Source organism: Rousettus aegyptiacus, unplaced genomic scaffold (assembly GCF_014176215.1).
Source record: "Rousettus aegyptiacus isolate mRouAeg1 unplaced genomic scaffold, mRouAeg1.p scaffold_m13_p_2, whole genome shotgun sequence".
Taxonomy (NCBI): domain Eukaryota; kingdom Metazoa; phylum Chordata; class Mammalia; order Chiroptera; family Pteropodidae; genus Rousettus; species Rousettus aegyptiacus.
In genome coordinates, this window is record NW_023416295.1 from 148,727,957 (window position 1) to 148,750,423 (window position 22,467).

The 22,467-nt window shown below is 34.3% G+C and overlaps 2 protein-coding genes and 1 pseudogene across 2 annotated transcripts in view; 2 read left to right on the forward strand and 1 right to left on the reverse strand.

Moving 5' to 3' along the window:
* Positions 1-327: 327 nt before the first annotated feature.
* CAPZA3 (capping actin protein of muscle Z-line subunit alpha 3) lies at positions 328-1,399 on the reverse strand. Its single transcript, XM_016124111.2, has one exon. It carries the CDS (start codon positions 1,240-1,242, stop codon positions 343-345), a length of 900 nt encoding a protein of 299 aa, XP_015979597.1. The 5' UTR covers positions 1,243-1,399; the 3' UTR covers positions 328-342.
* Positions 1,400-1,860: 461 nt separating this feature from the next.
* PLCZ1 (phospholipase C zeta 1) overlaps positions 1,861-22,467 on the forward strand; it is a 37,583-nt gene continuing 16,976 nt past the window's right edge. The window contains exons 1-5 of the mRNA XM_016124112.2: positions 1,861-3,249; positions 11,434-11,665; positions 12,743-12,944; positions 17,106-17,250; positions 21,066-21,215. Of these exons, the coding sequence (XP_015979598.2) occupies positions 3,088-3,249; positions 11,434-11,665; positions 12,743-12,944; positions 17,106-17,250; positions 21,066-21,215 (891 nt within the window). The 5' untranslated portion in view covers positions 1,861-3,087. The remainder of the gene's footprint in view (positions 3,250-11,433; positions 11,666-12,742; positions 12,945-17,105; positions 17,251-21,065; positions 21,216-22,467) is intronic.
* Positions 4,251-4,369, forward strand: LOC118614330 (annotated as a pseudogene).

Genomic DNA, 22,467 nt, shown 5'->3' on the forward strand with positions numbered 1-22,467 from the left:
AGAAAGTCAAGTCATTCCTAAACACATAAACACACACAGAGCCTTAACCCCGGCCACCTCTATATTCCTGGGTGCCACATTCTGTGAAGCTATTTTAGGTTCTAACAAATGTCTCTGACTTTATGATGGTCACCACCATGAAACACATTTATACCACCCTTTTCTCACCTTATTGATAAATATATTCTGAGTAAAATTACTTGATACTCTTTTCTTTAATTTAAACTTGCATTTGCCAAGTTATAGGTTTCTCTAGTAGCTTCTCAACTTTAGGAAAATAACCCTGCAGCTCCCACAGAAACATGACTAAATCAGGTCAAGACAATCACCAGGAGAAATCCTTTATATTATCCAGTTGCATAATACACTTCTTGAATAAATGACATATCCTAATTTAGGATACATCACCAGATTCAGGTCAGAGAGTATCCTCTGCCAGTCAATCAGAGTGCGGGTCACTGGAAGATCTCTTCGTAGAATTTTTCTCAAGGCTTCATTGGATAACTCCTGTAATTCTTCTAAGACTGCAGCTTGAAATTTATTCTCTTGCTCTTCCACAAGCCTTGCAAAACTTAAAGCCAGTTGAGCTTGGTTAACTACTTCCAAGCTTTCTTTCAGGTCTTTGGAGATTTTAATATGAAGGTTGACACACTTGAAGAAGTGAGCTTGCACAAAAATTCTCCCTGTTACTTGGGTTAGAAATGGATTTATTTGGAAAATCCATTTAGATTTCCAAAGGCCATTCCAGAAATTTCCTGTTTCATAGCTGTGATCTTCAATGCAAGCTATCAAGAACTCCTTATTTTTCACAGATTTCCTCAGCACGTTGCAATTTCCTGATGGATAGTGATCATTCACATACAGTTTTAAGGCACACAGAACAACATTTCTCAGGTATTCTGTCTCATTCCGAATGATACCATGAGTCTGGATGTCTTTTAACTGGTTTTGAAGCAGGTCGAATTTGAAAGAAAGTTTGCTTTGATAGTCAAAAAATCGGAAGTCACCCATTACATTGTGGTGAGACAAGAGGACTGGATTTCCATCAATGCACAGTGGTACAGAATATTTTTGGCAGTGTTGGTGGCCTGCACACTCACCTTGATGGTGCATAAGTTTTTCATCACGGATAAGCAGACAGAGATCATCAAAGGCATTTACAAATTCCCCTGGAGGAGCCTGTATTAACAGTCTGCGAATTGTTCTTTCTTTCTCTTTCTTACTCAGAACACTACGTGACATGTTTGGTTGCAGCAGAAGCAAAGCTTCTGAAATAAAGAGTGTTCAAAGGATGAGAAAACATTCCATGAGTCACCTTTCCCATCAAGATGTTAAACATTCAAGCTTAAGATTGCTATGTCTAACCATGAAAACAGGTTGTCTGGCAAGCTCTGAATCTCCTGATGAAGTCATAAAGAACCTTTCTCTATGAGCTGTGGAACTTTTGATATCACAATGGGTGATCACACCCCCAAAAGAAAATGTCACCTGACAGTGTGGTGTTCAGCCAACCAGTTATGCGTATTTTGAAGATTTTAAGAACTTAGCGTCGTGAACAACCTTCTTCAAAAGCAGTGTGTCTCTGGGTACATTATATGTTGGCAGGGATCTAGAGAAGCAGCCCAGAGTTTCTAGAGAGGGTTTTGTAGCACTTCTGGGACCACAATGGCATTGACTTATGCCCAGGCTTTCAGAATAGCTGCCCCAAACCTACTGGAAACATGTTATGCTGAAAGGTTTGAGGGCTTTAAAGAAAATAGCAAAAATAAAATGAAATTTGATGGTAGTTCATGGAAAAATGCCAGAAGATGCAGCATTTATAAATATTGTGGGTTTGGAGATGGTCAAAACATAAGCAATAAGCCAGAAAGTTTCAAGGACAGTGAAGTTCAGGGACCACATCTTATGTTCTGTTTCTGTGGGGATTAAGTGTGAGCTAACTCCAAAGAACAAAGACAGCAAACCACTGTGTGTTCTCTGCTTTCTCTCTAGAAAAGGGGCAGTGACAGCAGCTGATGAGTATCGAGAAATTCCTTTCCTGCAAAGGGGCAGAGTTAATTACATTTGGAACCCAACGCCTAATGGGGAGAGACTCCTATGCGAGGGAGAAACGGGACGTCAGGTCATGAAAATATGGAGACCAAATATCCATTCGGAGTCTTCTGTTCCTCTTTCCTCTTTCTCTTGATTTATCCCTTTAATTCTCATTCTTTTTGAAGAGTCCTGAACTTACGTCCCTCTCATTTAAGTATAGACTTATTCCTTTCATATCTGTTCTGAGTTTTTGAGTTTCCCTAGCTTCTGGTATCTTTTTCTTATAAGAACATGAGCTTTACCGTATTAAATAGTCATAGCCATTAAATTTAAGGGGTTCTCATTAGTTCTAACAATCTGAAATTGAGTGGATCTTTGAACGATTTTTACCAGTACTTTTCATGATTTTATAGACTGTCATATTCTTTTCAATCTCAGTTTTTCAAATTGAAGTGTTCTAATTTTTGTAGAATATCTGTATGTAATAAGTAAACTTGATTATTTTCCTCTTTTATACCAAATATATACTCACCATGATATTTTTAACCCTTTTGGATGGTACATGAAATGTTGCTTTTTTCGGGCATGTGTGTAGCTAGCTAGGTATTTTGCTAATATAGTGGTAATAATTATGTCAGATACGGTTACTATTTATTGAACACTCAGTAGCAGAAACTGTGTTTAGTGATGTAGTATGAACTCAATGAATGTCCCTGCTTTCCCTACCTAGTAATTTGACCACTTTTCAGGTTAAAGAACTGAACAGGATATCTTGAAGTCTAGCTGCCTCCCTGGTCCATGTCATTAGGCAATAGACTGTATTTATCAAGTAATAACTTTATTTCACAAATGTTTATTTTTATTTTATCATTATTTTATTGTGTGATGCTCTTTTATGCCTTTACTAAAGAATCGTACCTACTTAGTTTTGTTTTAATTATTATTTACTATAGAATTACTTTGTCATTTAAGCACAAGATAGACTATCCTTTAAAAATAAAAATAAACTGGGGAGTGAATTTTTTAAGCCATTTAAGTACTTAATGACTTTCTATGAGAATTTCCTTAACTCCTTTTTTTGTGCTTCATACATGGTTTTTGTCGATGATTCGGGATGACTTTAAAGGTGGCAAAATTAATCTAGAAAAAACTTATAAATTACTTGAAAAATTAAATGTTCAATGCAGTTATATTCACGTGAAATATATATTTAAGGTGAGATGATATCCACCCTCTGCCTATCCCACCCTAGGAAGGGCTTAACCTAATATAGGAAATATTGATAGCTAAGCTCCTTGGATGCTTTTTGAAGAAAATATATGAAAAATTAATCTTCTAAGAATTAAAGCAATTAATTATCTTAAATATATTTATAATCAATAAAGAATTTAGGCAGGAGCTAAGATGAATTGTGGATAAAACTTGAAATAATACCAGGTTATCAGTTTAGAACAATCTGTTGAGTATATAGTAATGTTCATATCTGATTAGGATTGGTCACATGATTAGATTAAAATCATATGCGTGTATATATATATATGTATATATATATACATATATATACACACACACACATATGATGAAATGATAAATGGATCAGTTGTTATTAATTTATAGAAGAAATGGTTACTCGAGAAAAATTGTATTTTACTCACCTCAAAGTAGAAAATCATGTCAGAAGTTTTGTTTGAACGATAACTAGTAGAAAGGGAAGTTGGCTCAGTTCTGTCACTAGAGGACTCCTAGAGGACAGAGGAAAAGGTAATGAATAAGAAAAAGCCAAGTGCTTAGCTGAATTTTGCATTAAGAAGATGGCGTATTTCTTGGCAAATTAGGCAGGACTATTAGACTTGCCACTCCAGATAGATAGAAAGACAGGGACCCGGATTAAGATTTCGGGTTTTTTTTTTTTTTTTTTTTTTTGGAGTAGCAGCTAACACGATCTATGTTAATTGTTACCACTAACACAAACTGGGAAGCTTGTGTTATCTGCAAGCTAACCAGCTAGCCTAATACAGTTAATGGGTATAAACGCTTCCAGTTTATAGAAAAAAGACAGCTTGTTACTCAAAAAAGTAGTAATTGCCAGAGTATCTGCATTTTGGTGCCATTTCTCTAAGCCCTAGTTCACAAAGTGTGATGTGAGGAGGCTAGGTGATGTCATTGCAGTGGGTTGCATTACCAGAGAGGGATGTCAAATTTAAGAAACCAGATCTTACTATGGCTATGCTACTCTGAACAAGCCTGATCCCATCTGATCTCGGAAGCTAAGCAGGGTCAGGCCTGGTTAGTACTTGGATGGGAGACCACCTAGGAAGGCCAGGTGCTATAGGCATAAAATATAAAAACATAAGGGATTGTAAATTGACAAGGTCCTTGAAACCTGTGAGGTCGACCAAGGGTTGCCTTGCCTAAAAAAAAAAAAAGAAAGAAAAGAAACACAGGTCTTTTATTAGGAGCAGTAAACCTGTCTGACCTTTGCCCAAGTGGGTTTTATTATCATGAGTATCATGGATAGTAAACAAACCTGTTTATTCCTGTTTAAACCTCTTTATTACACAAACATCTTTGAAAAGCTAATTCTAATGAAAGGATATTGGTCTCTCTGCTCAGAAAATGTGCAGAAACGCAAGACCTATGGAGAACTGTCTTTAACAAGCACTTCTCTGGACAAGAGATGACCCCCATGTTTATAAACCACAAAGAGGAAGTTCAAGAGAGAAAAACTGTACTTCTCAGGAGACTGCAGTAAAAGACAAAAGTTTCAGAGTTGTTTCTATGAATCCAAGTAGCTTAAGATGTAATAAACTCTCAGAATTTTAATCACTACATGTCTTAATACCATATCTGAAGACACAAATTTTTGTGAGAGACCTTTATAAATAGAATTTTCTCCCAGTGGAATCCCCTAAAGGAAAAAACAGCTATGTGCTTTCAGGTTTAATAAAATTTATTCAACACAATGGAGAGGTAGTAATTAAATCTCTATCAAATGTAATAATATAAATTTTATTCAGCGATTATCAGATTGCTTTGAATTATCTGCAAGATAGAGACATCTATTTGAAATGCACTTGAGTCAAATCCATGCCATATTTAAAATCCTGTAGAATGCTCAACAGTTATTAACGAATGAAGGAATAGCTCATTAATTGAAATTTATGATTATTCAGACATGGTAGGGCTGAAGGTCTACTTTGTTTAGCAAAACTTTTTTGGAGTGGCTACGAAAACAATGTTAATTATAAAAATTAGGCAGATTTGCTTAGAATACTTCAAAAACCTCTTTTAAAATGACCTCAAATACTTTAGAAACATAAATTATATATAAACAAGGTTGATGACCATGATAAACCATCCTTATTAAAATAATTCCCTTAAGCCCTCCAATAAATAATCCTTTGTTACCTTAAGCTAAACTGCCATGTATTTATAAAATGTAGATTAAATAGAATACTTAAGGAAGTTGTTGGCTAAATGAATTTTCTGTATAGCTGAAGATTCAACTCCTCAAATATCTCATGTTTCAACTTTTGTTAGTAATCTTTCTTTACTTTATGGGTATACCTTTTAGCCAGAATAGAAAAAAATGAATATAATAGATCTTATTTTGGTGACCAAAATCTTTCAGTGTCTCAGGGATATTGCAAGCTCAATGGGCATGGAGATTCTTCACTCAGTTAGATCCTACCTATGTGGTATTTGGCAAGTCAGCGATTCCTCTGAGCAAATGGCTTTATCTGCAGAATGGGGAATCTCATATAGTTGTCTTGCAGGATTGTCCTGAATATTAAGTAAGATAATATTTGCAAATGTACTTAGTACCAGGCTTGGCAAAAAGTAGGTACTCAGTAAATTAGTTGATGGTACATCTATTACGATTGTTCAAAAAATATATAGAAAATTGCATAACATTTATTGATTTCCTAAGAAACTAACATAAATTCTGAAATGAATTTATTTCCTCACAAGGAAATTTTATCATAAAATTTCAGTAAAGAAGAAATAATGCTATAACCCTAAAAAAACAGTCCGAACTTCTTTTTATGAAATTAATTGAGTCATGGCTTGAGCAGAAATTCCCCTGTTTTATTAATCCCTTTATTAAAAGAAAAATCATTACTGCTTTTACCAGTCTCTTTAACTTGTAGTCTGTAAGATAAGTTATAGGAAATATGTGTCATTTCAAAACACATAGCTAGCCTTAAATTACCCTCTTAATTGCTGTTTAAGTATTGTTGACATAAAGTCTGGCATTCTGAAGGTGTGTTAACCTAGATATACAAGAACAATGGCCAGGGCTGCTTAAAACCTTCACTAAAGAAGTTATATGCCTAGGGCATGACTACCCACCATGACCTGCCCCATTAGGAATTTATGATCAGATAACCCTGTGATATTTCCATAAAACATCTCCTTTTTTTTTTTTTCACTTACAGTTCCCCCTTTATATCATAAATCAATCTGAAGGATGTCTTGATGACCAACCCTTTGGTCAGATAGTGTAGTCTCACAGTGCTAGGAAGGCTCATTCCTAGTAAGTTTAATTTGGACCTCATCTTATTGACCACAGGTGATGAGACAATTTCATAATCATGGAACCTGGCTTGAGGCCTATTTTTTCCCAAAAAGGGAAGAGCAGGTAAATGGAAGACAGGTCATATGGATTTTGTTGTGAAAAAACACTCTGGATCACTCCCAGCCTCTGAACTATCATGATCCAAGTTTTGCCTTTTATCTCATTTTTCTGTGTTTGGCATCTCGTATAACATTTACATAAGCTATTAAAAGGCATTAAAAGTTATCTTATACATCTTCTTTAGCTTGGCAAAAGTGTAGACTGTCTCCTTTCAATAATGCTACTCATCAAATTTAAGTCCAGCACTATGGTGCATGAGGGAATGTAAAAACAAAAATGGGGATCCAGGGAGCAGGGAAGAACTAAGTGGCTGTCGTGGGTTTCCCATGGTCCCAATTATTCATTTAATTTACACCTACTGTTTACCTATGCGTATACCCTGGAAATTTTCATCACTTCCTATGCAGTTTGAAATCTTTTGAGGTATTCCAGGAGCCCTCCTGAAACACTGCCAAATTATTCCTACATACATTGCAATTTTCCAAGTTATTCTTACATATATTGAGATTTTAATTCTTAAAGCCTCAATTTCTAATGAAAATGAGTAAGCAATTAGCATTCTTTAGCTTGGCAGATTTATGAAGACATTTTATAACCTCTTGAAGCACAGACCCTTTTACCGGCAAACATACTTAAGACATTTTTCAGCCTCATACTTCATAGACATAAAAATCAGTTATTAACATGGACTTATTTTTTGTAAAATCCAGGTAAAATAGACATATCTATTTTACTTAAACCAACAAACATAAGTCAGCTTTAATGTCCAAAGGATTAATTTTAGATCATGTGAACTTGAAAAGCATTTCAGTTTTTATATTTCTGAGGATTTTAGAATATCCAGTTCTTACAAGTACTTGCCTTTAAATTAATTTTAACAATACCATCCAGAGGCAGAAAATTATCTCACATTTACAACATACATATATAGGCATATGCGGACTGACAAAAATAGAGAACAATCAAATCCAAATTTTGTTTTGGATGCCTTTTACAATTCATATCTGTACTTGACAATCAAGTTTCAAATGACCTTCCTCCTTTTAAAATAAGGACAGCCATTTTTAATACCTCAAAGAATTGAGTTGATACCTAAACAACATTTATCTAAATCCTCTTTTGAAGCTTCGAGAAATCAATTAAATGTTTCCCATTCATTCTGCCTAATTTTATAGCCAACTTTTTCTAATTGTGCATGCAAAAGATTAGAAGTATCAAAGGATCCTCATCTTGGCCTGCTTAGTATTAATGGGAGGCTGGTTGTCCTGGGCGTTGTTGGCCTTGGAGGCACAATTTCCTATATTAATTTTGAGATGTGTTAAGTCCGAACAAACTTCGAGGGAAAACTGGCCTTTATGTGTACTTCTTAAGACGAGCCAAAATGTGGTGGACTTGGACATCCCTACAGGCCCGCTTTACAGCCTAGAGGAAAATTCTTTCTCAGGCAACCTCACAAGGATTCTTAATCACTTAAGAATATGCAAGCAAGAGTCAACAAGAACCAACCCCACACTGCCAGAACCACAATGCTATCCAAGTGATGGGCTCCTCTTTTGGGGTGCACCCATTCCAGGGTGCTTTGCCCTTCTCTCTGGGGCTTCGGTTGGCTTTTCCAGGATGGGCTGCATTACTTCACTGGATGTCTCATAGCACCCATCTCTGCCACTGTGGATTTAAAAATCCGAACAGCTGTCTGTCATCACCCCATTTGGTATTTGGGTCAGGGAAGCAAGTGTCCTTTCTTTTTCAGAGCTAAAGAGAGTCCAGTCTCTTATTTAACCAGAAAAAGATTTTGTTTAGACTCTCAGTATGCAATCCAATTAAAAACAAATTAAAAGCAGCAACCCATTTTTTTTCCCCTTACCTTGGGCTATCTCAACCCTTATCTACCTCAAGAATTTTCTAAGAACAGCTCAAATAAATTCATGGCCTGCCACTTAAATTTAGCAAGGAGGCCTGCAATTCCAAGAGAAACTCACTCAAGTTTACTCAATGCAAAATGGGGAGATGGTAGGGCATAATGGGTCTTCGCTTATACTGAGCACCAGGTCCAGGTCTGTAGGGTGGCCCTGGGTGGGCTGCTTTGGAATCCTGCTGACTGTACCAAGTAAATATCGACATAAGAAATGTCCAAACCTGTAGAGAATTTTTAAGAGTTTATTTGAGTCAAACTGATGATATATGCTGGGGAGCAAGATTTCACATGCTCCAGAGAATTAACAGTTTTGCGGCTTTTCTTTATATATTTGAAATTAAGGAGGGGACATTAGGAACATTACATGGAGGTGGCGATTGGATTACAGGATAGTTAACAAGGTTATGTGCTGTCTTGAAGGTTAATACCAGCTTCAAGGGGTATTACTTTTGATATTTCAAAGAAGTGTTAACCTAGATGCATAAGAACAATGGGCAGAGCTGGTTTAAGCCTTTTAGTAAAGAAGTTACATGCCGGGGGTGGGGGGGGGTGGGGGGGTGGGGTGACTACCTACCATGACCTCCCCACTAGGAATTTATTATCAGATCATTCTGTGAGGTTATTTTCCATGGAACCCCCTCCTTTTTTATTTATTTGTTTTTTTCAGCAATACCATTTGTTCATTATCTGCCATATTCTAAGCATTACATTAGGTTTTTGCATGCATTATCTTAACAAATACCTGAAGAAGTTATTATCAGCCCTTTTTTCATACATATCAGTCATATCTCATATAACTGAAAACTCATATCTGGGTATGTCTGATTACAAAATCTTTGTCCCATTTTTTTCCCTAAACACGCCAAGTCCCCTTTCCCATCCTAATCGATTGCCTACTGGCTATTTCTGCTTGGATGACTCAGAGTACTTCAAGTTTAATGTTTAAAATGAAACGTATCTTTCCCTGCAAAACTTCATATTTCATTCCCAGCTCAGACTGGTTCTTGAATTCCTCATATAAAACTCTGGTAATGACCACTGAACTTTTCCTAATGAAATCATTTCCAGCATCTTTTTCCCCTATTATACCCTAGGGGTTCACTTCATAGACAAAATTGTCAAAAGATGAGACCCAAGCCTGGGTGATATGAGGGCAGCAGACATAGATAAGGCATAAAGATACACTGAAATCTGGAGCTACCATTTCTTGTACATCTTCAATCCTCACAGCAACCTGACGACACAGCTAGTGCTGTCTATCCCCGTTTTGCAGAAAAAGATTATGAAGCCCAGAGAGTTTAGTTCATATAACCAAAGCCCCATGTACTTTGGCGATATGAATATGTCATCTCCATTCTGTCTACAAATCATCTGCTTTTCATCACAATATAAGGCCCTTTAACACATGCTTCTTGTACTCAAGCTGTTTACAATATAATGAGAAAGTTAGAATATAAATAGTCTTTTTTAAAATTAAATGTCCTAAGGTGCACTTCCTATGTCTGTTTTTTTTTTTAATTTGTGATACTATAATTTTACTAGTTCTAACTCTCCCCAATTCTTTATAGATATGATTTTTTAACGTGTTGAATTCTTCTGACTTCTTCCTTCATAATTTACTGACACCTGCTCATTAATTTCTACTCACCACTTCCCACCTAGATTGTATCCTCTCCATTTCCTTACATGCAGTTCTCCAACTTTTCCAATTGGGAATGCACAACTAATAATACAAAACTTCTGCTTTTGCTAGTCATTTTCTTACTTAGAACCTCACAATGGTTCTTTTGCTTTTAATAACTGAACCCAACCCAGTTTCTTATCTTTTATGTCATGAAGTTCAGACATGAATTTTCCAAAACAGCCAGGCGAATCCACTTTTTCTTATTGGAACCTACCTTGTTTGTCCCTGCCCCCAATCCTTCAGTGATTATGCGGATTCTACTTCCTCAAGTTATTACATAACTACTATACCTTTTGTAGTTTGCAGCGATCTTGAATGCCTTTGATGTACCTTTACATTTATGGTACAAGCTGCATATTGGTGGCATGGAAATAGATACTGTCTGGCCTGATTTTAAGAAGGCACTGAAATAAAGCAGAATAGAAAAATAAACCATGTAATGGAAAGACGACCTAGAAGACTCATCTTCTCCCATATCTTATTCCACTCCCACTATGGCTACTGTTTTTTTTCTTTTAATTAAAATTTGTTTTAAAAAAAATTACAGTTGACATTCAATATTATATTAGTTATAGGTGTGCAGACCATGGTTAGAAATTTATATAACTTATGAGGTGATCCTCCCACTAAGTCTAGTACCCATTTGACACCATACATAATTGTTACAATATTACCGATTATATTCTGTAAGCTATACTTTACACCCCCGTGACTATTTTGTAACTGCCAATTTGCACTTCTTAATACCTTTTCATCTATCCCCCTACTGCCCTCTTATCTGGCAACCATCAATTTGTTCTCTGTTTCTGGGAGTTTGTTTCTGTTGTGTGTGTTTGTTTACTTTGTCTTTAGATTCCACTTATAAGTGAAATTACATGGTATGTGTCTTTCTTTGTCTGACTTAATTTACCTAGCATCATACCTTTTAGGTCCATCCACGATGGCTACTGGGTTTTAAGTGGTGATGATCCACTAACCTTTCCCCAACTTTGGCATCATTTCATGCAGTTTTATATGTTTTATCTGAGATAAGAATACAATATAAGATTCATATTCTTTCAAGTATAAGTTGCTATATATATTACACAAATCTAATTTATTCATTTTGTGTGTTTTTTATATTCACAATTGAGCCCATCAGTTGTTTCTTTTTTTTAGTAGGATAATGACAGGCTGAGGCAAGGAAGAATCACCATAGAAGAATTTAGATCAATTTATCGAATTATTGCACACAGAGAAGAAATACTTGAGATTTTCAACACGTATTCTGAAAACCGGAAAGTTCTTTTGGAAAAAAATCTGGTTGATTTTTTGACACAAGAACAGTATATGCTTAACACAAGTAAAAGTTTTGCTTCTGAGATCATTCAAAAATATGAGCCTATTGAAGAAGGTATGCTTGCCTTTCGAAGATTTATCAAATATTTATTTACAGAGTATTTTTTAAAATTAATTTCAGTTATCAAATTCAAATTTTCAGATAGGTCAAACTTCTGGATAATATAAAATATTGTCAGTTTTACTTTGAGTTTTATAGAAAGTACATACACCTATTATAAAGCTACATTGTGTAACCATGGCATTCTTTTCTATTTCATTGTCTAGCTCTTTTTTTGAACTGCTTTCATAATCTCGCAAGTGTTCAGAGATAAGCTTAGGTATGGGAAGCAAGATGAGGATTTTGTTACATGGCACTGTAATGAAAGAAAATGTCTTGATATTCATTAATAAGATAAAAACCCAGTTTTAGGCAGTCTTTCATTTTATGCATTATATTATTGAAAATATATATGAACATTAAGTTACCTAAATGGAAACAATTGTAGGAAAGGAAAAAAATATTAGAAAATTACCAATTCCTCCACTGTCTATGTGCATAATTGACTATAACATTTTATCGATATTTACAAATTTTACTTTATCTTCACTTTTGAGTATAGTTGTCTGGTTTAAATTAAATGACCACTTAGGCTTATGATCTGTCATATCCTTTTTTAGCCTTGTCTCATCTGTCAATGGTAAATAACTTCAAAATTTTTTATTTATGCTTATCTTTAAATAATAGAAGTCAGATCATAGAATATAGTTGGGTGGGGAAGTGGGGAGAGACCAAAAGTCAGCAGGAGACAGGCTTTTGTGGTGCTGTGATGTTCTGTTCTTTAACCCTGATGGTTACCTAGATGTTTAGCTTGTGGAAATTCATTCATCTATGACATGTACACTTATGTGTATTTTTAAAACATTAAATAAAAAATCAGACATAATTAAATAATATATTTTCTACTTCAGTGCTGAAACAGAAGAATTAAGGGTACAGAAAATTTTGTTTCCAAAGAAAAATTAAAAATAGTGTTAATTTTAGTTCTAAATGAATATTTTAGAAACATTACTACTGAATAAGTTTTAAAGTGAGGTGTAGTTTTTACATGGCTAATGATATTTCTGCATTCTTTTTACTTATTTTTTATAGTTAAGGAAGCACGCCAGATGTCAGTAGAAGGTTTTATAAGATACCTGTGTTCATCTGACTGTCAACTGTTTGAAAATGAGTATGAAAAAGTTTATCAAGATATGACCCATCCATTAAATGATTATTTTATTTCAAGTTCACATAATACATACTTGATATCAGACCAATTAGTGGGACCAAGTGACATTTGGGGATATGTAAGGTATTTACTTTGATTTTTTTTGTTCATTACATTTTGAAACACTTGGAAATTCCTGGGGGGTATCTAACTTCACAGGTTATAGTTCACAGTAAAAGCAGGCTATGTGTGTTAGGCAAACACATAGGGAAGAGTAATTTTGACTTGTGTGTATCTTGAAGGTCCAACCTTTGGGTGGCTATGTAAATTATTTTATGTATTAATATCATATAATTTCCTTCTAATTATGCCTGCTGACTTTCTCTCCTCCGTTATTGGCCCTCTGAAGTTTCCTGAATAATTTCAATACTTCTTATAGGAAACACATGAAGAAGATTTATCTTGTTTAGCTAATAAGAACATCCTACATTTTTAAAAATGTGGTTAAAATGAATTCTCAGACATCAGGACACTATGCTATGAGTAAAACCAACACATAAGTAGAATAAATTGTATAATTTGGCATTTATAGATAATAATATATAGAGATTTATATGTCAAATGATTTACTTAGATTAAAAGCAATTTATGCTGCACCTCTAATTTTGCATTCTACAGTGTATTATACTGTTGATACCAGGCTTCATTTTAGCCAGTCAGCTGGGGATACATTGGTGAGCAAGATTTTCAAAGCTGCTACCCTCATCTGTTCATGGGAATAGACAGATAATAAGCAGGTAAACAAATTGATGTTTTCAGGGACTGATAAGTCGTATGGAGAGGATGAACCAGGGTAACATGATAGAAAGTAACTGGGGGGGTGAAGTTTGGGACTTTAGTTGAATGGTAAGGAAAGACTTATCAAGAGGTGGCATAGTTTTGGTCTGAGTGATGATAAAGAGGAAGTTTCAGAAAAATCTGGTAGGGAAGAGCATGATACGTAGAACTAGTGACAAGGACTTGGCATGTTCAAACGAAAGACAGCAAGTGTGGCTTAAAACAAGTAGATGGAGGATGAAGGGAGGTAAGTTTGAGGAGGTAAACAGGGTCAGTTTAAGAGGGTCTTAGATAGCATGGAAAAGAGAATGGATTTTTATTCCATTTGCATTGGGAAGCCATTGGAGGGGTTTCCCTTTGGATTATATCATAATGTGGTGTGCGTTTTACTGTGGAGGAAAGACTGATGGCGCAAGAGCGGAGTTAGATGATTTGGAATTGATACTGTAGCAGTCCAGGTGATGATGGTTATTTAGATGGTGAATCTATGTGGCTGCATTTGAGATAAGTGGCCAAATTTGTGATATTTTAAGGAGACAGAGCCAACAAAACCAGGCAATTTAAAGAGAGGTCTGAAGGATAGAGTATCAAGATTTTTGGTCTGATAACTTAGAGTGCAGTGATAGGATTGAGAGAGATGGTGTAGCCTGAGAGAGGAGGCCATTGCTCGATGTGAGGCAAAAGCAGCAGTCAGTGGTTCCAGCATTCAGTCTGAGATACCACTTAGTTATAAAAGAGCCATGTCAAATAGGAAGTTGGGTATATGTGCCTAGGATTTGGAAGGAATATCCAGACTGGAAAAATAGAATTGGAAGTAATCAGCATATAGTTGATATTAAAAGCGATGTGATTGGATGATATTACTTTAGGAAAACCATAGATATAAAAGATATCTTATAATCCCATGATAATACCAAATTTGCAAATAAACATTACTTCTCCAATAAATTTAAGTGAATACATAAACTCAGAACTACATCCACTTAGAATTCTGTAAGGATAGCCCAATTCATAGCTATACTTCCATTATAGAAATGTCTATTCATACTTTATTATTTACAAATTTTTAAAAAGAGAAAGTATAAATTTTAAACAGACCAATATAGAAATACAATTATTTTTGAATCCCAAGAAAAAATATGCTACGCAACTGAATATTTAAATTTAAATTTAATTGTATTTCTTTGTTTCTTGACCCACTTATAGAAGATAAACTCTTAGAATGCAAGTCTTTCCTAATTTCTCTACTCATGAAAGTGGTATAATGTAATGTTTACCTATTCGTGTTTAAGTTTTTGGAGCTGGCCTTTCCTTCCTTTCCCTCATTTGTTTATTATATGGCAAAGAAAACCTTTGTGTTTCAATTTCTTCATCTTTAAAAGAGGATAACTAGTATTAACTGTCCTATAGTATTATTTTCATCCATATGAAGTCTCTTAAAGTTATTTAAGTGGAACATTTCTTTACTGAGTGAGAGAGACATTTTCATTATTCATTCCGAAAAAGGAAACTCAGTGTGAAATAGTTGAAAGTGGCCTCAGCAACACCAGTGGAGAAGATACAACTTTCTATTATCTACCCCTGAGTAAAAGGGGTTGGTTGGTATGACACGGAGAAATCCATTCAAATCTTTTTTGCTGGGGTCACACCATGTAGTCAAAATAAGCAGTTCGGTAAAGGTTGGCTGAATCGAAGGATGAAATTAAAACTATCTAGAGAAGTAGCAAGAATCAGCATTATTTAGGTTGTCCTTCATGAAAAGTTTTTTTCCACAACTGAGTTTTTGGTAGTTCTTTGTCTTTTTGTTTTCCTAGCAGAGAGTTCAAGATTATTCTGTTAGCACCCAAGAAAACTGACATTCCGTATGATAAAAAGGGCAAGACAATTTACCTTGACAATCAACTAAAAGGAGAGTAAAGCAAATATTATTTTGTGGCAATTAACAAACTTTATAAACATATTGCTTCTTCTATAATTTAAAATCTAAATACACAAATAAGTCCTCAAACTGAGAAATATATCCAGTTTGATTCATACATATATAGCCCAATTTAGGACTTGTTTCTAAAATTAGGTGGTCACCTTATTCGCTGATGGAAATATCAATGTGTCAGACAAGATTAACTTAGAAAAAGGTTGTAGGCCCATTCCTCCAACACCAGGACAAGTAGACTGGAAAGCTCTGAATGCTGATCTTGTAGTACATCTCTACATGCCTGATCAAGTAGTGTCCGCTTAAAAAACAAGCCCTGAAAGCACCTCAAAAAAGAATTTATTAATTCTGTATTTCGCATTGTTTTGAGACCTCCAAGATACATGACCTTTACCAATTCTCTTCTCTTTTAATTCCCTACCTCTTCAGGTCCCTTTTATCTTTCATCTGTATTATTCCCAAGGGAACATAAGAGTCTCCCTCCCTTTTTTTTTTTCCTGAATTCAGCACCTTGATTTCAGTGTCATAATTGCTTTATCTTTTCTCAGTTACACTCCTACCTAAATTCTACTTGAATCATCTACCTAGAAAGTTGATTAAATATGATCCCTCAAAGAGTCTATTTTCTCATATGGCCTATTTGGTACTCTGTGTATCTATTTGAAAGAATTACTTGGTACTGGGGCCACATTCCCTTCTCCAAGTCATTACGGCTCAGGTAAGGGTTTCTCAAATTCTTCACACTTCAAGTTAGATAATTCTTTGTTGTCGGGGGCTGGTTTTATGCATTGTAGAATATTTAGCAGCATTTCCGGCCTCCACTCGCTAGATGCCAGTTGCAGACCTTCCCTTCATCTCCAGTTATGGTAACCAAAAATGTCTTCAGACATTGCCAGATGTCTCCTAAGAGGCAAAATTGTCCTGACTGAGAACCACTGGCCTAGAGTCAGAAGGTTAATTTAATATTTTTCTTGTAAAACAAGTATTGACTTGGTTTTCTATAGGAAAATATCTCCATGTATGGCAGGGGCTTCTTTGACCTTCTTCCTGGTACATAAGTATCATTTCTAAGATCCTGGTGATAAGTCAGCCTTTTTTTCGTTTGATTCTCTCTTCCAAGATTGTGTTTCTGTCTGCCTTCTACTTTTCTTCTTACATCCCTCTAGCTCCTCTTTTTTCCAATATAAATTCAATATTCGTTGATAGTGCACTGCATAGCAAATATTTTTTATAGGACTGAAATTTTGGTTCCTGCCCTTAAAGCATAAGTAATAGGTAGAAATTGCAGGATTCAGCACTGAATGCTGTAACATCTTGGGGGTGTTGGAATTACAGTTTCCACACATTAGTTCTATGTCCAGCCATGCACATAGAAAATAAGAAAAATATGTTCAGTTTCGTACAACTTGTCTTTATTATGGATTAATTTATGCATTTATTTTAAAATCGCAAATAGTCTTTAGAATATTTTGACACTAAAGTATATTTTTTTAATGATCCAGGAATGACAGTTTGTTTTGTTTAAATTTTGCTAGTGCTCTTGTGAAAGGATGCCGTTGTCTGGAAATTGATTGCTGGGATGGATCACAAAATGAACCTGTTGTATACCACGGTTATACACTCACCAGCAAGCTTCTGTTTAAAACTGTTATCCAAGCAATACACAAATATGCATTTATAGTACGTGCATATCTTTGCTAAATTATAGTTTATTAGGTATAATGCTTGGCCTTAGTTTAGATTAGTGACATTTCAAATTGTGAGTTATGATCTATTAGTAGTGAAATTCATGTAGCTTATAGTTATTGGTATATTTATCAAAGTTTTTCTCAGTAAAGTGCATATTGTTTCATGGAACTTCTTGTTAAATTGTATATGTGTGTGTATTTTTTATATATATATATATATAAAATACACACACATACATATATACATATATATATATATATAATGTGTGTATATTCTGTCACAATGTGAAAATATATTTCTTACTGTGAGTTATGGCCAAAATATTTGAGAAATACTGTTCTATATAATAGTAATATTTTACTAATATTCTACCATTTTACTTCTAAGAAAGAAAAAATGTCAAAAATGTATTATCTCAATTGTTGACACTTTTTTATGACTGTGGTAATATGGTGGCATTTATTTATAAAGCAAAGAATGTTCAGAAGTTTATTTTGGATTTTAATTTTATTCAATTAAAGTTACAGGTTCAAAGATTTAGTGTTTTCTAGAGCTTCTAAATTTTAAATAATACTTGGTCTCATTTACAAACTTGACTAATTAAGCACCTTCAGATGTTTTAAATTGTTTTTGTTAACTTTGTATATTACTTCAAAGAAGAGATTTAACAAAATCTTACTGAATACTTAATGTATATCTAATAAATTAAACTTACAAATTAGATAAACCTAAAGAACTCCTAATAGTCAATACATTATCTATAAACATATATATAACTTAAAATCACAAATTTAAATCAATTGCTCTACCATTTATTAGAAAGAGTATAAAATGCTAAATACTTACAAAATATAAATAAAAATTTGAAAAATTTAACCTTAATATAAAATGTTGATGTATGCATTGATTCTCTTAAACATCTAATTTCTAATGATTTCTAAATTTATATCTTTACCCAAACTTCCTCCTTGGACTCTACACCAAAATAGACAACTACCCATTTGATATTTGATTTGCATATTTAATAGACATAAATAACATCACATGTTTAGAGTTGAGCTCCAGATAGTCCGCTTTCCGCCAGTCGGGCTCTTCCCCATGGCCTTTCCAGTCTCACCAAATGATATAACTTCTACGTGTTCAAGCTTAAATCATTGTTGTCAATTTTAACCCTCCCCTCTCTCTTTCCAACCTCTTAATAAGTTCTTCAGCAAATCCTCTTGGCTCTACTTTCAAAATATATACCGATTTAATCCTTAACTCATTCTTATTGTCACTGTCCTGGCCAGCCACCATCACCTTTCACATGGATTATTGCAATGGCTTTTATCCAATGTTCTTGCTTCTCTTTCTTCTCCTCTGCAGTTTTGTCTTAATGTATCAGCCAGCCTGATTTTTTTGATAAGTCAAATCATGTCATTTTCCTTCTCAAAAGTTTCAATCTCACTCAGAAGAAAAGCTAAAATCCAAGTTGTGGCTCTCAAGGCCTTATATCACTGGTTTTCTTTTACCTCTCTGATCTCTTCTTCTCCTTTTTGCCTTGTTCACTTGTCCAACCTGGCCTCCATACTCTGTTTTCAAATACATTTCAAAGCTTTGCACTTGGAATATTAACTCTTATTCTGAAATGCTTTTCCCAGATATTTGCATAGCAAACTGTCTCACATCATTCAAGGTGGGTAACCAAAGAAATAAAAGCAAATAGAGACAATCTTAAAATTTAAAGGCCTTGCAAGAATGGAAACCCCTACAGCTTCTAAGATTCCAAAGAGAGAGCTAGAATGAAAAAAGGCTTTGAGCAACAAAGACTCAGTGAGCCTTCTCAATTGCACAAGGTAACTGAGTTTTGTAGCAAAGATTAGATTGAAGATTGAACTTACTACTCAAGATAGTCACCATTAATTTGGGAAAAAGAGAACAATGAAATAAAATGAACTTGGTATAACTGATTAGGAAAGAACTTTGGTTATATTTACTGGCACATGTAACTTAATAGAAGCAAACAGATAAAAAAGTCTGTTTTAAGGGAACTATATTGCCAGAAACAAAACAAAACATAAGTCTGCCTCTTAGGTGAACTTTCAAATAGCCCTTGGTCAAGAAGTGAGCTATACAAGTTGCTTGGCTTTTAGGAAAGCAACCTCTTCAATGCCTACTTTAGATGTGGCCAAAGACAAGAGGACCTTCCCAGAGGGTGGAAGCAAGGACCACCAAAGAAGCTGAAAAAATGAGCTGTCCCCAGTGAGTGAAGTCAGGGCCTAATTAAGGAATCTATCTGCTAGGCCATCACTTTGTCTAGACTCACAATCACTGCTTATTTTTGGGAAAAAATTTAACACGTTCTCTTGATGTTAAACCGAGTCAATATACATGTATGTGGGTCTTTATGAGAAGGTTCTTGCAGTAGGCTGAGTAGGATCCACCAAGATATTGGGTTCTAATTCCTGGAACCTGTAAATGTCACTCTTTTTGGGAAAAAAGGTCTTTGGCAATGTGATGAAGTTAAAGAAATTGAGAGGAGAGGTTATCCTAGATTATCTGGGTAAGCTCTAAATGCCATCATATGTATCCTTTTAAGAGGGAGACAGAGGGAGGTTTAGCAAACACAGAGGAGGCGGCAATGTGAGGATGAGGTGCAGAGATTAGATTGATGGGGCTACAAGTGAAGGATTGTTGGCAACCACCAGAAGCTGGAGGAGGCAAGGAATAGATCTTCCCTAGAGTCTTGTTGATACTTTGAAGTAGTTTTTTAGCCAATGAAACTGATTTTAAATTTTTGGCCTCCTGAATAAATTTCTGCTGTTTTAAGTAACCAAGTTTGTGATAATTTGTTACAGTAGCCACAGAAACTAAGATACTCATACATTTAAAAGGTGTAATATTATATCTCCTATTCAAGGGTCTGGGATAATACAGCATACCCTGCAGTATCTTGGCTTGTTTATAAATTGTAAATTTGTAAATTTGTGCCCCGATTATCATATATGGAAATAAAATAAAGAAAATTATTTTTAATAAGATCTAAAAATGAGTGTTATTCTCTATTTTGTAGCAAATGTCAAATTTATAGTGGTGAGAAAGAGCAGAAAATATCTTTGTAGAGTCATCTTTATTTAAGATATCCTCTTTATTATTAAAAACTGGAAATATCTTTATCTTTGTTTTTAATTATAAAACAATGAGTTGTGTTTTTAGAAACACATTTTTCAAACACATTTCAAAGCTTTTGTACTTGGAATATTAACCCTTTGAAAAGTAAAAAATTAAAAAAGTAAAAAATTAACATTTTTAAATGTTAATTAAAAAGTAAAAAATTAACATTTCTCCTAACTTATCAGTGTTAAAGTTTTTCCTTCACATTTGAAAATATCTACATAAACACATAAACACACATACTTTAAAAAGTAAAAATGTAGACTCTTACTCTTTGGCAACTTACTTTTCTTCATAAGGCTATATTATAGACAAATTTCCATAGTAGTATGTGTAGCTATACCTCCTTAACAGACCTATGTCATTCCTTTATGTTGATATGCTGTAATTTATTTAAATAAATACTCACTGTTGGGTGCTTCAGTTTTCTGTAATTCTAGTGCAAATAGTAATAATTTTTATTTTTCTATAGATTTAGTGTTCTCTATTTTTGCAAACTCAAAAGTGTTTTCAGTTTAAAGAATGCTTAAGCATTTTTGCAAATGTAATGATCATTAGCAATAAGTTTTAAAATAGATTAAGCGATTTTATTAATTGCATTCAAGTCATTGAGGAGTTCTGATAAATAACTGTAGCAATGGTTAATTTTTTAGGCATCCGATTACCCACTGGTACTCTCTTTGGAGAATCACTGCTCCCCTCCCCAACAAGAAGTGATGGCAGACAATTTGCAGTTTATTTTGGGAGATTCCTTGCTTTCTGATATGCTTGATGACTTTTCAGACCAACTACCTTCACCAGAGGTAACGTTTTGTCTGAGAAGCTCAGGTTAGAAACAAAAGAAAAAGCATGTCACTATTATATTGGCTTATGAAATTGGATTAGAGGTCAATGAAAATGCTTAGATTTGATTATTTATAGAAGTGTAGCTTTGCAATGTGCTATGAAACATTTCTGTGAGCGTTTAGTGAATGTATTTTGACAAGAGAGTATATAGAAATATATGTAAAAATCCACATTTTTATTGTGTGTCATACTCCATGAGTCCAAAATTTCAAGTCAGTTAATATTAGGCTGCAGGAATTTGGTCTGTTTTGTAGGCAAAAAGCTAAGGAAGGGACAAAGATCTTGGCTGTAAATGTAGTCCAGGACCAATAAATACCTCAGCATCTGGGTGGCAAGTTTCCTCTTTTTTTAATATAAATTAAAATTAAAAATTTAATGCTCTTTTCATTTTTCCTGGCTGTATGGGCCCATTTACAGCTTCAGTTGAGCATAGTCAAGTATTTGGTTTAAAAAAGCACCCCGCCCTATCCTCAGTATTTCAATTTTCTCTCCAGCTGTCTCTTGATTATTCTCTGTCTCAACACAAATTTCCATTTCCTCATCTCTTCACAACATATGCAAATGAGCTTCCTTTTCTACTTGCATCACAGTATTTATCTAACTTGTTCCTTTGACAACATTCAATACTGGGAATGCCTCCTTCCTTTCTTTGAAAAACTTTTTTCTGTAACCACATTCTTTAGGCTTTCCCCATTCCTCTCTGGCCATTCTTTCTTACTTTTCTCTGCTGGCCCCAAGTTTTATCAGATAATAAATGAATTTTCTTTTTTGCATGACTGTATTGTCTAACGACCAATAGTTTAGTTTTGACATATTATCATTTTGGCGTAGAGCAGTATTTTTATAATATTTGAATATTTTCTTTTATACTTTATTTAATTGAGTGAAATTTAAAGATAAAAGTATTTTGACAGTAGTGACAAGAAGTAGAGGGCTCATGATAAAATCGAGATGGACAAAATAAAATGAAAATATGCAAAAACTTTAACCTCAAAAGAATGCTCACACAAAATGTATTCAATTGTGACAGGATATAAATATTAAATAGCTTGTGCAAAGTACTGGAAACATCATCAAAGATTTAATCTAAGAATCAGGGTCTAATTCAGTAAATTACAGTAAGTTTTAACTTTGTAGGAATAGAATTCCTCCTATTATTTACAAATCTATTTTTTAACAATCTACTTTTAATATAACATGTATATTAAT